This window comes from Esox lucius, chromosome 23 (assembly GCF_011004845.1).
Source record: "Esox lucius isolate fEsoLuc1 chromosome 23, fEsoLuc1.pri, whole genome shotgun sequence".
Lineage (NCBI taxonomy): Eukaryota > Metazoa > Chordata > Actinopteri > Esociformes > Esocidae > Esox > Esox lucius.
Window position 1 is genome coordinate 20,274,776 of NC_047591.1, and position 17,247 is coordinate 20,292,022.

Below are 17,247 nucleotides of genomic sequence, written 5' to 3' on the forward strand. Positions count from 1 at the left end.
GGCCAATGAAAATAAATGCCCAAATCCCCCTAAGTATTTGAAAGGTTGTGTGGAAAGACAGCACAAAGGTGCATACTGTGAAAAGACAGGATGTATGTTTTAATATAATGTATCCCAATTCTGCTGAATATATTAATGTTTTACCTCAGTTCTGCTGTACTGTATATCATTTATTTATTTTTTACCTCAGTTGTGTTTTATATATTATAATTTTACCTAAATAATTCTGAATATATTAATGTTTCACCTCAGTTCTGCTGTATATATCAATGTTTTATCTGAGTTTTGCTTGAAATATTATTTTTACTTCATTTCTGCTGTACTTTTTTTATTATTATGAGGTCTGCTGTATGTATTTTATGTAACATTTTACATACATTCTACTTCATACATTTTATTCATGTTTTACCTAAATGCTTTCTGTAAATATGAATGTTCTGTCTCAAATGTGCTGTATGTATTAAGTTTTACCCAAATTCATTAATATATCACTTTGGTCTATCTTTATTCTGTTGAATATCAAGTATCAATATGTTTTACATGTAAATCTGTTGAAAATATAAATGTTTCCCCCAATTCTGATGTACATATTAATATGAACCCAAATATTCTGTAAACACATTAATGTTTTATCCCCAATTCTGTCAAATAAGGATATATGTATATCTTTTACCTGCTGTCTGTCAATGTCAGATGAATTTATCTGCAAAACCAGAGCTGAAAAACATAAAAGCAGAAAAGAAACATAAAAGAAGAATGTGCCAGTAAGCCCCGGGATGCAAACATGCTTCAGCTAGCCGTCAGCTCCGTTATATAGCTAAGACTACAAGAACCATCATGATGAATTATTTCCTGGTTACAGTTGAGGTTCTGTCAGTGTTTATGGCAAAATGCTGTACTCTAGCGTTTCCGAGTACTGCCATAAACAGTGGGCCACATCAGTGTTTCAGACAGGTCAGAAACATGGGTTGAAATAAAAACATGGAGGAGTGGGTAGTGGCGGGCACAAGATTCCTCTAAATGAAGCAGTGTTTCTGCTAAATGTCTGCAGATTTCACAGATCCGTTCTTGGTCCTTTCAGACCGCTTATGAACAGCTGAGTGAAATTGTAAAACTGTTGTGGGGCAAAATTAAAACCATAAATAAAGCTGAGATGACACACTTCACATGCCTGTTATAACCTCCCCCTTGCAGAAAAACATCAATGGTTCCAACTTCGGCTTCACACAGCACAGAGAAATGTTTGTTTTTAAGCATGTCACTTATTTTCCACTTATGCATAAGCACATCCTGCTCAAACAGTCTTAGTTCATGTCCCAAACGGTATTCTATTCCCTACAGTGTCAAGTGTACCCATTGAGTTCTGGAACAAAAGCAGTGTGCTATGTGGATTAGGTTGCCATTTGAGACACAAATTTTGTCTTGAATAACTCTGCAAAGAACAGTGGAATTCTTCCTAACTTATTCAACCTGTTTCTAAACTAGGGACCAGTGCCTCTGTAACAAGCAGTTCAGTCTCATGTAGATGAAATTTTGTCCTAGACATTCCTGTGCATAAATTTAAATCTCTTAACCCTCTTACAGAATGAACTCAACTGGACTTGACACTGTGGGTGGTAGAATTTGTTTTAGACAATCAGTTATTTCATAAGCCTTATGAGTATCTTTACATTTAAAAAATCGGTTTATAGACAGAGGGTGAGAACAGTTTGAGGAAACGGAAGATTGCATTTGGTTTCCTCTCCCTCCATGAATTTCTTTCTTGAATGGTTACATGATGGGTTATTCCATTAAAGTAACATTGACAAATTGTAGCATGCTTGAGGATTTTTTTTCCCTGTACATTTCCAAAGGTTTTAGGACATTCTATGCTACATAAAACAATCACCAGTTTTTTGACAAATATAGCTTTGCAATGTGAGCATGTATGAACATCCTATCCTGTTCAGCTCTTCAGTATTTTACTTTTTAGTGATGGTTTATCCTATTAAAATGATCACAATCAAACAATAATTATAATCTCAGTTGCATGTTATTGTCCTCTTTATATTGGTATAAATGTAACATGTTTGGATTTAAAAACATATTGTACATAAAACATCATTATGGGTTTTCCTTTCATAGTAATTTCATAGTAATTATCTAATCTGTCTTTAAGCATCTGTAAATGGCCCCAGGTGGCGTAGCAGTCAAACAGGGTCTTTTACTGAATCAAGCTGAGCTCCAAAACGCAGGTTTGAGACTTGAAGGAGCCAATGGTTTAAGGGTCATGAGGAAGCCCCAATCTTCTACTCTCCCGAATCAGTTGGAAGTTATTGCGACGAGTAGGACTGCCAAAACGTCTTTATGCTAATTCATGGTTGACATAGGATGAATAATACAAATGGCCAGCCTCTCTTGTGCTGTACTTCACAGAGTTGATGGAAATATGTCTTCATCCACGTTCACAGCTAAACAAATTGCAGTGTATGCTTACATCCTGTTTCCAGTTTGATCAGGAACGCCTGACATTGAAAAATGGATTGATGTGAAATGGGAAATAAGTCATTAGAGTGGCTTGAACGGAACAGAACAGAATGTGCAAACCAAGGCAAGCTAAACCGATTTACTTTCAACCATCCAAACAAACGTTTTGTGTGACAAATTAGAGGTCTTTAAATATGACTGTAATGGTAGTGTTACTCTAGATGTGGTTCACCATAAGAAATGGAACATAACAGGACAATTACACTCAGACAAATAGTAGATAGTATCAATGAGACATGACCAGTGTTACACCTCCCTCACTAAGAGCAGTTGTAAACAGGCTCTTGTACTTAGTTTTTGTTTGCTTCTAAATGGTCCCTGTTAGTTCCACTTTAGCGTAAATCTGGAACATGTTGTTTCCTACAGAACGGTCTTGTGTACTCAGATTAAGCCTTTTCTAGGACTAAGAAACTTTCCCTACATGTTGTTCCTTCAGAATGGGCGAGAAAACCGCTAGCAACGAATCATTACATAAAAAGTCTGAGGGTGTCAAAAACCATTGGTGCCACCCATAGGAATGTCTGTTCTGTGCCACTGAAGCCATCTCTACAATTACATTTCAGATTAATTAATTAATTGAGCAATTGAGTCATCAGGAAGGACCAGACCATCACCTGCATGACACAGGTCAAAGGTAGCCTTGCAGTTAGGACATAACCACGGGAAGTAGGGGTGCTCGGGGTCCTGTAGTAACACCCCAATGAGCACACTCGTCACACACTCCCCATTCAGCCTTTCATCAGGTATGCGTATTTGCGGCCGATGGCCCCTCATCGTCGTTTTTTTAACCGCCAGATACCCCTGATCAAAAGATCTTCCTGTGACTATGAGTTAGAAACGTTGAGAAACGAACCACAAGGTTGCTGAATCACGTTTTCTTGCCAACAATGTGGGAACAGATCTGTCATATTGTCTTGGCCAAGGCAAAATAAAACGATGTGACAGTCCTCAAAACCACACTTATTCATAGTGGTTGGGTTTAAAGCTGAAGTAAAATGTTGGGTTATGTTAATTGATGAAATAAGAAATGCATACCATAATCTTTTAATCAAGAGGTATTAGTCAATTAATTTGGAATTCCAAAACATTTTATTACGTTTTATACATTCAGTGGTGATGTCCGTGCTGGAACATGTCTTCAAAACCATTAAGAGCAGCATTACAGGGCCAGGTAATGCCAGAATCAATCATAGACCAGGAACTAATAGCCAGGTGATGGCAAAACCAATCAGAGAGCAGAATTTCAGAGCCAGGCAATGGCAGAACCAATTTGAAAACATCTAAGAAATTGTTTCAGCAAAAGCAAATGTCGACTGTTGTGACCTGGTGCGGGCTATTTCATTTTCAGTAGCATCATGACCCTTCAAAGGCAAGTGACCTTCGAAGGGGACCATTTGTTTTGTACTCGTAAGTTGCAGACATCCAGTTCATTGTAAAGGTATTAGATGAGCACATTAAGGTTGCAAAAAAACAACTAAAACCAAGCTAAAATGTGCTGTCTGTAAATAATGATAATGGTATTTAGCAAATGCCAAATACAGTGGAGAGAACAAGTATTTGATACACTGCCGATTTTGTAGGTTTTCCTACTTACAAAGCATGTAGAGGTCTGTCATTTTTATCATATGTACACTTCAACTGTGAGAGACGGAATATAAAACAAAAATCCAGAATATCACATTGTATGATTTTTAAATAATTAATTTGCATTTTATTGCATGACATAAGTATTTGATCACCTACCAACCAATAAGATTTACGGGTCTCACAGACCTGTTAGTTTTTCTTTAAGAAGCCCTCCTGTTCTCCACTCATTACCTGTATTAACTGCACCTGTTTGAACTCGTTACCTGTGTAAGGACATCAGGGATAAAATTGTAGACCTGCACAAGGCTGGGATGGGCTACAGAACAATAGGTAAGCAGCTTGGTGAGAAGGCAACAACTGTTGGCGCAATTATTAGAAAATGGAAGAAGTTCAAGATGATCTTCAGTCTCCCTTCGGTCTGGGGCTCCATGCAAGATCTCACCACGTGGGGCATCAATGATCATGAGGAAGGTGAGGGATTAGCCCAGAACTACACAGAAGGACCTGGTCAATTACCTGAAGAGAGCTGGGACCACAGTCTCAAAGAAAATCATTAGTAACACATTACGCCGTCTTGGATTAAAATCCTGCAGCGCACGCAAGGTCCCCCTGCTCAAGCCAGCGCATGTCCAGGCCCGTCTGAAGTTTGCCAATGACCATCTGGATGATCCAGAGGAGGAATGGGAGAAGGTCGCCATGTTTAGAGGAAGAAGGATGAGTACAACCCCAAGAAGAGGTGGAAACATCATTCTTTGGGGATGCTTTTCTGCAAAGGGGACAGGACGACTGCACCGTATTGAGGGGAGGATGGATGGGGCCATGTATCGCGAGATATTGGCCAACAACCTCCTTCCCTCAGTGCATTGAAGATGGGTCGTGGCTGCATCTTCCAATATGACAACGACCCGAAACACACAGCCAGGGCAACTAAGGAGTGGCTCCGTAAGAAGCATCTCAAGGTCCTGGAGTGGCCTAGTCAGTCTCCAGACCTGAACCCAATAGAAAATCTTTGGAGGGAGCTGAAAGTCCGTATTGCCCAGCAACAACCCTGAAACCTGAAGGATCTAGAGAAGGTCTGTATGGAGGAGTTGGCCAAAATCCATGCTGCAGTGTGTGAAAACCTGGTCAAGAACTACAGGAAACATATGATCTCTGTAATTGCAAACAAAGATTTTTGTACCAAATATTAAGTTCTACTTTTGTGATATATCAACTACTTATGTCATGCAATAAAATGCAAATGAATTACAAATTAAAATCATACAATGTGATTTTCTGGATTTTTGTTTTAGATTCCGTCACTCACAGGTGAAGTGTACCTATGATAAACATTACAGACTTTTACATGCTTTGTAAGTGGGAAAACATCCAAAATCGGCAGTGTATCAAATTCTTGTTCTCCCCACTGTATATAATTATCATGATTCTTTTTGGGATACATTTCAGGATCACTATTTGTTTTTTGTTCTATTTCAGTCCGAAAGAGACCTCTGTGTTGCTATGTATAACATCCAGGAAGAGATCAGAGTAGAAGGCAGCTACTTCTTAGCCTACAGGGCTTGTCAAAATTGCAAGCGGATTTCTGTGGCTGGATCTAAAATCCAACATATTTCTTTATTTATTCATATCAAATTAGATGTTACTATTTCAGTAAGGCCTGCCTCACCACTACTAAAAATTCCTAAAAAAAAAATAGCGTGCCATTCAGTGAACCAAGGCGAAGGCCTCTATTGATGTTATTGTGGTTTTGCATAACTGGAGTTTTATTCATTGTATTATCCTAGCATAGCATTTCAAGAATAATACAACCCTAATGACACAAATTTGGCAGGCGCAAGACATCAAGGACTTAAACCGGTATAAAAAAAAAAGCTATATTCATAACAACAGATGAATGTATTTTTTTCTGTCTCAAAATACTTTTCTGTCTCACAAAATATTTTTCTGTCTCAACCACAGTGCATTTACCACTAGAATCTAGAGAGACTGTTATTGCACAATCAAACATGGAGGAATTGTATGGTGGTTCAGCAAAGCCTATGGAGTATTTAATTGTCTCTGTCTTCCTTTTGGCCAATTCAGAGACTGCATGTGCCTAACACATTTTTGCTAATGAATGTAGCACGTAATCACTGTAAACTGTGTTTATCACAGGCAAAACTTCCACTGCCCTCCATTTACTTCCATTCACCTGTGGGAGACAGCAGCACAACATATCATGTTACACATCATTTTGATGTTTGACATTATCACTACGGCACTGAAACTGTGATTCCAGCAGATGTCTACTGACAATATAATGTTTCTGTGGATATGCATATACTACTTTTGACCTGGCCCATATAGGATGCCTGTTGGGGCAGAAAGTGTGGCTATAACAGTTGCCCACACAGTTGATGTTGATTTTTGAGTTGAACATAATTATAATTATAATGAACTGTCATCTGCTCTTTTTCTATAATATACGTATATATGTATACACGTATATTAAACTAACGTTATTTCGCAAAATTTTGTGTAAATGCCCGTTATGTAGCTTATCAAACACTAGATGGCGGGCTAGGACCGGACAAAAATTACAAGTGTAGTTCTACTTTTCGTCAGTAGATATCGCTAAAAACCGCCCAAAATGTCTGCCGATATCAATCCCACAATCCTTGCAGGTCCATAGTGTGTATTCATTTGAATGGTTCTGAACGTAAATTCACCTAGAAAGAGCTAGCTAGACATTTTTTTTGGTAAAGTTTATATTTGTTTACAGCTCTTTTCTTAATAGTGGAAGTGGACATAGCAACATTTCAGATGACAGTCAAGTACATTCGCAAAATGTGACGGTTGGTAATTATTACATTGGTAGTTAAATCAACTTTCTGCATCTGTAGCTAATAGCCATATGGTAAAATGTTTTCTGAAAATTGAGTTAGCTAGCTAGCTGGCTAGCAAGTCGCATTAGGCAGCTGGCTGACTAAACACCCACCCTTTGGGCTAACTAGTTTTAGATAGTAAGTCAATAAGCAATTGCAACATTGTAGACATATTTTTAGCTGACTTTAGGCCATTTTCAATGGTTACTGTACAGTAACAGTACGCTTTGACATTGTATTGTGGGGTTTGAGTTGGTCAGCTCTGACAGTACGCTAAATCTGGCCTTTATGCTATAGTTACCTCAGATCTTTCCGGGATTTGGCCAGCTGAATGGGACCATTAGACATGCGTTTTCAGCCAAGATCTCGTTAATATTTGTCAGCTAGCTATCTAGCCTTAGCCTACGTAGCTGTCTAGCCTTAGCCTAATTAGCTAGCTAACGCGTCAGATATGAGAACATTGGATTGCCACTGCGATTACATTACAAGTTCGTAATTTTATCTAGCAACGTAACAGTGCTACTAGTGTCATGTTTAGATGGTTAAAACTTCACACTGAAATAATTTCCTTCACTGTATTGGCTTTTCTAGAACTTGGCTACTGGTGGAATTAGCTTTTGTAGCTACCAAACTAGCTGGCCAACTAGCTGATTAGCAAGTGTGCTATTCTGTTGTTGTGCGGTAGCGGATATTGCTGCGTACGCTTCTGCTGGACAGGCAAGGTTACTGTAGTTAGCTATGTCTACTTAGATAGCAATTTTGGACATCATTATAGTTAGGTAAGATCGTGTAATAATATTTACTGCTTTGCTTCTGACGTGTTAACTTTAATTAATGTGTTTCTTTCTAAGTACAGTTGCGTGTCGTAAATTAGCTGGTACAGTATTGTAGATTATGTCTGGCCAGCATAAATAGCCACTCCTCTTTGTTGTTAACCTGCTAGCTAGTTAGCTACCTTCAGTGCATTGTTGACAGTCACTTGTTTACAATCCCAGTTAAGCCTGTTATAAGCACAACGACCATCGCAGCACGGTGTAATCCTCAATTTGAATTGAGACCAACTTGTCCCCCTGCAACTAGTTGAGTCATAGTATTTAAAAGAGCACTCATTCTCTAAACAAAGCATGTAGATAATATAAGGCGGTATATGCACAGGTCATAAACCTCTACAACAACAAAAAAGTACAAGCACCATACACGTTATTACAGCGATTTTAGCTCTGTGACACATTTTGTTATTCTGTGTAGTTTTCTACTTCATTATATAAGTGGGGGTTGTTTTGGAAAGTTGGCTTATATAGGTTGGCTTAACATTGCATTACAGAAACCGGAACTTCATGAATGTATGCCTTTTTTTCTTTCTATTTTTACACTATTGTATGTTTTTATATTTCTTCAACAGTGTCTCTTACTATGGCCTCTGGAAGTCATTATGGGCAAGGCAGAGAATTCCACAAGCTCAACCAGGAAAAACCAAATGGATTCCTCCATCAGATCAGCATGCACTCTGCAGCTGACAAGAACATGAAGGAGGTGAGTGGATGTCAGCGAGGGAAGTGTTCGTCTTGATACCAAATTGCCTCCTAATTCACCATGCTTTTTTCACAGTGTGCATTTGCAACATATCTCTGTTTTAAATAAAAGCTTTAGATTGATGTGAGCATTCTTTAATCTAGCTTTAAATTAATGTAAGCGTTTTTTAATCTAGCTTGCAAATGCACACTTTCGGAATTGTGAATCGTATCATGCAGTGATTCTGTTTGAATATGAACCAGGAAGTGTTTACTAACTACTTCAATCAAACATGTATCCCTGTAAAGGAAACTGTACGAGTGTTTATCAATTATCCTTTTGTTTTAGGTGGATTTTTTAAATAAGGAAGAAATAGATAAAGAGAGGTGAGTTTTTCCCATCTGTGACTGTGTGGATCAAATACAGTGGTTCTCAACTCTAGTTTGGGGACCCAAGGTTTTCTGTATGACCTGATAGCTGATTCCAATCACCTGGTGTCCCAGGTCTAAAACATTGCCTGACCAGAGGGAGACAGTTGAGATTTCTAACGTTTAGGACCACTGATCTTTTAGCACTGCAGTCACATCCGCTTAGTCACTGGGAGACGTCAAGCCATCTGAACACCTTTCCGTCTTTTCCAATCACTGCGGCTAGGGTTAGGGCCAGAAAGTAAACCACATTCCCATTCCGAAGTGTTTGTTTACTTCCTGAATGGAACAGGATTGCCCCCATCCCCGACCATCACCGTGTTTGTTGTCTCCCACCAAACTGGAGCCTGTATCGAGCCGTCCTGCTGTCCCTCTCACCCGCCTCTTCCCTCTGCAGATTCCCAGTGAGTCGCGGTGCACACCATTCCGGCAAAGCGAAACGAGTGTCTGTATGCTACAAGAGGAAGTCGTCGTCGCGTGTCAGCGTGGTGGTGAGCTCCGGCGTGCGCCACGCGGCGCCCCCCGCAGGCCGGGCTGTCTGTGACATGGCCAACAAGGAGAATGAGCTGACCTGCCAAGAGGAAGTGCAGGCCATACACTACAATGACAACTACGGGTTCCCCGTGAACACCACCACAGATGCAGGCTCCAAAATGGCAGGCCAGGGAAACAAATATAGTGATTACTTCACTGAGGTGAGCGACTGCTGCTGTCCCCTTCATCTCCGAATCTAGCCATTATCCCCTTTGTCCATTGCCCCGTGTTTTGCTTCCTAGGTTTGTGGGGCTGGGAAAGGCGTGAGCTCGTAGTGTGATTCTGGATGCAATGTACGTTGTCTGTTCGGTTTTGTAGACATGTTTGTTTAACCCACACCCTCCGTCTTGTTTGCATGTCTCTCGAACAGCTATCAAAGGACCATGATGCAATGACAGATGTGCTTTTTGGAAGGAATCTCAGGCTTAATGTAGCTTTGACACTATGGCGAAGAAATGCTAGCGAACTAGTGGCATACTTAATCAGGTAATAATGATAAACTGTCTGTTTTCATGGACCTTCAAATACAACGTATGGTTGTTTGCCACGTTAAAAAAAAAAAAAAACACTTCCTCTGCTCCACAGAATTCAAGACATTGGTGTGCTTCTTGACTGCCTACCTGTTATAACGAAGAAGTGAGTGTGGGCGACATTGTAGAATTCAACGTTATGTATTGCTGTGATCAGTCAGCTTGTGACTGGTTAATTTTGACCTCTTTTTTTATTTTTTTTCCCGTAGTCTTCAAGACGAAGCTCCGTGTATTTCATTGGGCTGTTGTGTAGACCTCCTTCCACAAGTGAAATTGATCATCACCAGTAAATATGAAGAGTGAGTTCCACTCTGGAACCTAACCTTAGACTCAGCAAAATGCCAGAGATGCTATAAATAACAAGATTAGTTTGCCAATTTCCTTGACAACTTAGATCATTGAAGCATGATGCTTAATTTCCCATGCGGTTGTAGTCACATGGTTACTGCACTGTGCTGCTGCTAAAACCAACATGGTTCACAGCGGTTTTAACCAATACTCCTGTTTGTCTTTTTTGCTTGTTCATCCAGACACTTGATTATAGGTTTACACTGGGTTCAGTCCGTCATTAAGAAATGGTGGCCAGAACTCTCTACAAACGGCAAGAGCCTGCGGGACAGAAGCTCGGAGGACAAGTAGGTTAACGGATATTAAGGAATGCGCCACCGCATGACCAGTGCTGTGAGGAGATTATCCTATTGGTTTGTAGATATTTCATAGCGAGTTAGGATGGCACAATGATGCCCTAGACTGTTTAGTGGTTTGTCATCTAAGCAGAAGTTATGTGACCTGCAGAACACTCCTGAGTAACTGCTGAAACTGTGAAATTAGTCCGCATGTTGCGGGTATAGATCATTTGGATGCTGTAATCAACATTTTAGTTGGGCTAAAAATGGGTGAGATTTTTTTTTTTATCCATTCATCCAGGAACCTCCAGGTCATGAAGCAGCAGCTAAAGGAGATGTGGGAGGAAGGACCCAGGTTAAGTTTGGTTCCCGGGACTACAGGAGAGATGGCAAAAGTAAGGTGTCATTGGTGCCCTTAATGTTATTGATTCATTTCTAATGGATTTACTGATAGCCTTTTCAAGCTGCAAACTCGTACTTTTTACTTATTTCTTCGATGCTGTTGAGTTGTGATCTGTATTTCACATTGACGTTTGATAAGTGAATTTCTCCCCTTTCTGCCTCGTCCCTTTCTCAACAGGCCATTGAGTCCTACTTGACACAACTGCGCTGACCAATCTGTCAACCCAGCACTGAGGACACGACCACTGCCACTGGACAGAGCTGTGTTTGAACCATACCTCAACGAAAAAACATTTCTGGGGATTGATGAACTGAGCAATTCACCCAACTCCCCCACTCAATGGGAACTGGAGAGACACTAACAAGAAGGTGGGACAAAGAATCCCTTCATCCTGCAAAAACCAGGAATGGCTGCTTCACATTGAAGTGGATCTAGGTCTTGCGTAGGGGGCGGTGCTTTGCTCGCCCTCCGTGAGCATGGGTGTGAGACGCACCTGGTCCCCTGGGTCCTGCACTACATTTGACTTGACACTCACTCCGCGAGCGGGCTGCCCTGTGGAGTGCCACGCTTTTCCTCACCAACTGCAGCACTTGGTGCGCAAACGGCACAGATCGCGGCAGAGTGCCCCTTCTTTCATTTCTAATTTCTTCCACTCATGTCCTGAATCAAGAACTTGAAACTCATGCAAGTCTTAAGTTATGAGCGCTCATTTTGTTTTTCGGGGGTTGTTTTTGCCTGTTCATAAATGATGTTTGACTGTAAAAGTGTAAATACAGTGATTCTTTTAATCAACTTGAAAATAAAATTTCAAAAATCTGCAGTGTAGGATTTTTTTTTGCAGTAGGCTGTGTGAGTCAATATAAAAAATGCATATGACAAATATTTTCTGAAAGGATTACTATAAGCACTCACCGCACTTGAAAAAAAAAAGCAGCGACTGTAAGAGAAACAACGAATGCCTATGTAGGGGTAAATGCGACATTACATTTTACAAGCTTGCAATTAAATAAGAAAATGCACTGAAACTATATAAGTCACTACGAATATATATATATATATATATATACGAGAAGACTTGGGACAGCAGCAGTCTAGTTCAGCTGAAGGAAGTCGAGAGAGGGGGAGATTAACGATGGGGCGTCAAGGCAAGAATAGTGGAAAAAATGGCTGTAATATAAACAGATCTGTTTCGTTTTTATGCAAGTATATAAACAAGACTATAGGATAACAACGAAAATAGAAAACAATAATACCGACTACTATTATTTATATAGTTTTTTTCATTTTAAATAACATGCTAATAGGACTATGTTAAGAATAAATGTATTGCATATATATTTTTTGGTTGATGTTAGGGAGGATATTGCAGCGTGCATTAGCTGCTCAAGTGGACATGGGCAGATTTAATAGTTGTCTTTTACAAGTGTTGCCACATATTATACAAAGTATTTCACAGGGGAGTCCGGTGGAGTGCGAGGGTTGGGGTACCATCTATGCCTTATTTTCACAAGCCATTATATATATATGGTGGCTAGTGAAAATGCAGAGTGGCTAGTAACTTTGGAAAACCTCTAGCCACAGTGGCCGGTGAGCCAAAAAGTTCATGTCAAGCGCTGAATGGGAGACTGGCTGTGATTATTAGGCAAAACGAACGACCTCGTTTATGTCTAATACTGTTTGGTTGGTCGTGCGTATGTCCCAGTGTGTATCAATAAAGTTTTTTTTGTATGTGCGTTACGTCACCATTTCCCGACGGTAGAGACAGCTGATGCAAAACATAGCTCGTCTGCTACATGATTTTAGTGACTGTAATAGTTATTTACGAATAGAAAACTGACCGAAATACTGCAAGAAATTATGTTACTGCAGAGCAGACTTTCAGAATCATGTATTTTGCTACAAGTTATGTTTGTTTTAGGATGCTGTTTCAGTGATATGGATTCGGGGCCTATCGGTATGAGTGGATCTGCTCAACCAAATGGGGATCGTTTTAAAATTGAGGGTCGCGCAATTGTGCCTGGGGTGAAAACACAAGACTGGATTTCGTCAGCTCGAATTATGGTCGATGGAGAGGAGTATATAGGCTTTTTGAGGTGAGACTGACTAAAACAGTGAAAATCACAAGTACAGCCGTGTTAGCTAGTAGAGCTAACGGCAACGGGCCCTGTCTGTTTTATATGCTGCTACTAGCATTGCTGAATTAGCTTACCTTTCACTTGACAGCTAACTGTGTCATCATTCCTGTTCATCTACGGTCTAAGGGATCATCTATTTTCTGGTGATTGACTGAGAAGCAAGTTTCGATGACAATACGAGAAAATTTTGTTGATGACGGATGTCTCTTAGTTGCTATTTAGACGCTAACGAAGCTGTTGATTTCAAACGAATTAGATCTTGAGACTTACTGTACGTGTACTGTCCAGTGTTTCTATCGGTTACGTTCCACAGAGACGTGAGACGTTAGACATGCTGGTTGCTAACTGGATATTCAAACTAACTTATAATTTCTCTCTGTAGAACTGATGGAAGCTTCACGGTCAATGACGTTCCCTCAGGATCCTACGTTGTGGAAGTGGTCTCACCAGCATACAAATTTGAAGCAGTCCGCGTAGACATCACATCAAAGGGGAAAATGAGGTACAGTTGGTGGTTGTTTTGTTCAGGCTGTTGTAGGGTCCATGAAAATAGCTTGCTGGGTGATGTATGTGCTGATGTCAAACTTCAAATATCATTGCTATTTGAACTATGATGGTGATTCTCCTCATGGATTATGAATATATACACAACATATTACACATCTAGTAAAAGTTTTATTGGCCAAAAGTCCAAGACTGCACCTTTAAGGAAGACAAACAGAACATGCATTGAGCAATCTGCATCATTGCTGCCTGAGGTAGGGAGACAACCCTGGAAACGCTCCGTGACAAACATTGGCCTTCGTCTGATCTCCTGGTTGGGTGAGCAGTGTGATGACAAGCGACATGACATAGTTGGGACATGTATTGGGAGCTGCTGAGATTGGACAGGGTTGTAACAACGGATTAAATATCATGGGGGGCGTAATTGGTGGGTAGAAAAATGTCAGCTTGTCTTGGGTTAGAGGAACTATGGTGTTCCTCACATTTCTTTTGCAGTCGACCTTCTGCTTAAAGTTTCTCAACGTTGAATTGTCACATCCTGTGTCCTGGAGAGGAGGAGACAAGTTTTCTAATGCTGGGGTTTACTTCACAGGGCCCGTCTTGTGAACTTCATCAAGACATCCGAGGTAATCCGTCAGCCTTACCCGCTGCAGTTGAGGTCCTCTGGGCCACATACCTACTTCATGAAGAGAGAGACCTGGGGTTGGACCGACTTCCTCATGAATCCCATGGTGAGAACGGACGCTAATGATGCATACAATGGCGTTTGCTTTGTCTTGCGAACAAACCTAGCCCCTTGGGTTTGAGTGTTTCTTTACAATTATGGGATTTTAATGAAATTTGAGACTATTGTTTTTTGGGGAAGAGATTGTTGACACACACTTGACATTTGTGCAACGGCAAAAACTGAAGGGGGAAAGAATGAAATGAAGTCTGAGCATTAATAAGATGTTGGCCGTACCCAATGGTCAAAGCCTATGAAGCCTGTGTGCACTGTCCTCCACTCTACCAGCCTAGTTTCATATTTTAATAATTGTTTTGCCTTTTGAAAGACATAATGAATATTGCCACAAAAAAAAAAACAAAGCCACATCTTTGTTATACCACTCTGGTTTATTTATCGCGCTTACGTTGCTGAGAATTACCCACGAGCATGACGCCTAACTGACCGTTGTTTTCTGGTTCGGGGCAGCAACATGAGACACTAAGCAGATGATTCACTTCCTACTCTCCCCACCCGCTCGGCCTGACCAGCAGAAGGGCTGGGACAGAAAGCAGGCCGGAGTGCCCCAGAGCCAAACAGAACTGGGCAGGGGGGGCGTCTCTGGGTTGATGGTGTTTTTCTACTGCCTCTGACACCAGCAATGCAATCCTAGGAATTAAGGAAGTCGAGTGGAACAAAACACAAAGCGTACTTGATTTCTTGATGGACCGACGTAATGTTGGTGGAATATGGCCCGATGTCGTCACACAAGTGTATTTTCCAAGCTATACCTCATACTATGTTTCAAAAGTATGTTTTTCATTATTAGTTTTTATCCAAGAGAAAATCCAGTCTTGCCGCAGCTTTGTCGCCGAGGACAGCCCTATAGCGGCTGTAGTGTAGTATTACCGTATTGCAGTTTCTCAACTCTCTCATCCATAAACCCGATGCTATCGCAACAGTTTTCCAGCACACGCCCCACCCTAACCACTCATTTGAATCGGGCCTTTTTGCATTTTTTTTTTTTTTTTTGCATTTGCATGACTTTCTATACCACTGAGTAGTAAATGATCAGACCTAGAGTCTAGCCAATATCCTAAACCGACAATAGGTGGCACCTTTAAAGGGATGTTCAACCCTTTGGCTTTACCCCATCCCTTTAACACGTGTCTTTGTCCTTAGGTCATGATGATGGTTCTTCCCCTACTGATTATCGTCCTGCTGCCTAAGGTTGTCAACACCAATGACCCTGAGATGAGGAAGGTAAACGACAAAACCTGACATTTCTCTAAAGTAGCCTCTGACGTCGCCGTTAATCCGTGGAATTTCGGCGGGTGGATATCTTTTGTTCTTAAGCTACAGTTCCTCTGCTCATTGTCTTTACACAATAACAAGTACATAGCCTGGTACTGTAGAGTTTGGGAAACATGCCTTATGTGTATGTGATGAAGGATGTCTTACTTACACCAGTTGGATTCTAACTGATCCTATGTTCCCAGGAAATGGAGCAGTCCATGAACATGCTAAACCCCAACCCCGAGCTACCTGACGTGTCTGAGTTTATGACGAAGCTGTTCTCCGGATCCAAGGGCTCCAGCAATCGGGCTGTTGGAGCCAGTAAGACTAGCGGTCGGCCCGCGGTCAAGAGGAGGTAGTAGCAGAGTCTGCCTGAAGGAGCGCTGTAGTTGGTCAGGCCATGGAAATAATAAGAATAATAATACAGTTTTTAAAGAGCTTTTTCATTCGCCTGTTGTACAGTTGTTTTTGAGAGGAGGCTTTTCTTTCTTGTTTAAGATACAAGTCTGGACGTCTGACGCAAGTGGAATGACCGAGGACATGAGAAGGCTTGAAGTTGTTTCGTTTTTTTCTGCACTGCCCTGTTAAAACCCTTCAACTCGACAAGAAAGGAAGATTTTACTCCTCATTTAATGTTTTGCGTTGTACCTGTGAGTGACTCTGTCATGCCTGCTTCGCCCGTTCAGCTCTCCATTGATCAGCCTCGATCTCCTTTGATAGATAGTATAATATAACATTTACTGTCGCTATTCCTTTGGTGTATCATATTTACTGCTGCTGCATTTCAGAATCATATGTCAATTCTAATTCTTCCACTACTTGAATGAGAGCTTATATCAATATTCAGAGATTTTCTTCTTTTTTTTTTTTCTCTCTTTTTTTTTTGTTGAGTAATACGACTGTGAATGGACTGTAAAATGGATTCAATTTTAATTATTAAGAAAAAAAGTACTTATTTAAATACCAAGGTAAATAAAATTGTAGATGGTACACCTGCCAAGTCACATTATTTGGATTATACAGATGGTTACATTTATTTTACATTTACAGGTTTCTTTCATTGTTTGTAAAAGGTGGACAGATTATTGCGTGGTCAGAAAGAAGATGCAAGGACTGCCCTATTGAGAGATTGACATTGTCACACACTTTCTACGTCTCTGGAGAACGTCCCCCAGTTGCGCTGGCCGTTTTATAAATAAATTGGAAGCAGAAGAAAATTCTAAATCAATATAAAAAATGTTGTATGATAAATGGCCTCAATGTAAAACATACTCTCCGGGTTGCTGACAAGACAACCAGTGATGAATGACCCAATTAACAGAACCACTGGAGAGATAATAGACCTTCCTGAATTATACCCTATTCCCCATCTAGTGCACTACATTTGACCAGCTTGGTCATGTATGGCTCCAGGTCAAGAGTCCTCGATGTAGGGCGTAGGATGCCATTTGGAACGTAGCTCGGGAGTCACCTCAGATTGCTATGCGCACCCTGGGTGGGTTTTCCGTTTTTCTTCGTGACAACAGCAGCCCATGGCACATAGACAGTGCCTGAGATGAGTCACGTCGAAGCACGTGAGAGGTCCTGTTAACATGATCC

General features: G+C 40.7%; 2 protein-coding genes across 5 annotated transcripts; both read left to right on the forward strand.

The window, feature by feature from the left end:
• Positions 1-6,784: 6,784 nt before the first annotated feature.
• katnbl1 (katanin p80 subunit B-like 1) lies at positions 6,785-11,826 on the forward strand. 3 transcript variants are annotated; one of them, XM_010894197.3, is made up of 10 exons: positions 6,785-6,966; positions 8,380-8,510; positions 8,838-8,875; positions 9,315-9,612; positions 9,822-9,937; positions 10,037-10,087; positions 10,191-10,280; positions 10,512-10,616; positions 10,909-11,002; positions 11,188-11,826. In XM_010894197.3, the coding sequence occupies exons 2-10, from the start codon at positions 8,391-8,393 to the stop codon at positions 11,218-11,220; spliced, it is 945 nt and encodes a 314-aa protein (XP_010892499.2). In that variant the 5' UTR covers positions 6,785-6,966; positions 8,380-8,390; the 3' UTR covers positions 11,221-11,826. The 3 variants fall into 3 exon arrangements, with proteins under 3 accessions (XP_010892499.2, XP_010892498.2, XP_019898188.2); XM_010894196.3 differs by having other exon boundaries at positions 6,785-6,947; XM_020042629.3 differs by lacking the exon at positions 6,785-6,966 and adding an exon at positions 7,618-7,756.
• Positions 11,827-12,730: 904 nt separating this feature from the next.
• Positions 12,731-16,638, forward strand: emc7 (ER membrane protein complex subunit 7). 2 transcript variants are annotated; one of them, XM_010894195.5, is made up of 6 exons: positions 12,731-13,103; positions 13,528-13,647; positions 14,242-14,380; positions 15,535-15,615; positions 15,852-16,003; positions 16,147-16,638. In XM_010894195.5, exons 1-6 carry the CDS (start codon positions 12,868-12,870, stop codon positions 16,178-16,180), a joined length of 762 nt encoding a protein of 253 aa, XP_010892497.1. In that variant the 5' UTR covers positions 12,731-12,867; the 3' UTR covers positions 16,181-16,638. The 2 variants fall into 2 exon arrangements, with proteins under 2 accessions (XP_010892497.1, XP_012995678.1); XM_013140224.4 differs by having other exon boundaries at positions 15,852-16,638.
• The last annotated feature ends 609 nt before the right edge of the window (positions 16,639-17,247 follow it).

What these genes read in the sequence shown, in the direction of transcription:
- katnbl1 (XM_010894197.3), top strand. Translation starts at nt 8,391, where the DNA reads ATGGCCTCTGGAAGTCATTATGGGCAAGGCAGAGAATTCCACAAGCTC. An exon ending in ATAGTGATTACTTCACTGAG is followed by an intron (nt 9,613 to 9,821) that starts GTGAGCGACTGC and finishes TCTCTCGAACAG; the next exon opens with CTATCAAAGGACCATGATGC. An exon ending in GACAGAAGCTCGGAGGACAA is followed by an intron (nt 10,617 to 10,908) that starts GTAGGTTAACGG and finishes CCATTCATCCAG; the next exon opens with GAACCTCCAGGTCATGAAGC.
- emc7 (XM_010894195.5), top strand. Translation starts at nt 12,868, where the DNA reads ATGTTACTGCAGAGCAGACTTTCAGAATCATGTATTTTGCTACAAGTT. An exon ending in ACATCAAAGGGGAAAATGAG is followed by an intron (nt 13,648 to 14,241) that starts GTACAGTTGGTG and finishes TTTACTTCACAG; the next exon opens with GGCCCGTCTTGTGAACTTCA. An exon ending in ATGACCCTGAGATGAGGAAG is followed by an intron (nt 15,616 to 15,851) that starts GTAAACGACAAA and finishes CTATGTTCCCAG; the next exon opens with GAAATGGAGCAGTCCATGAA.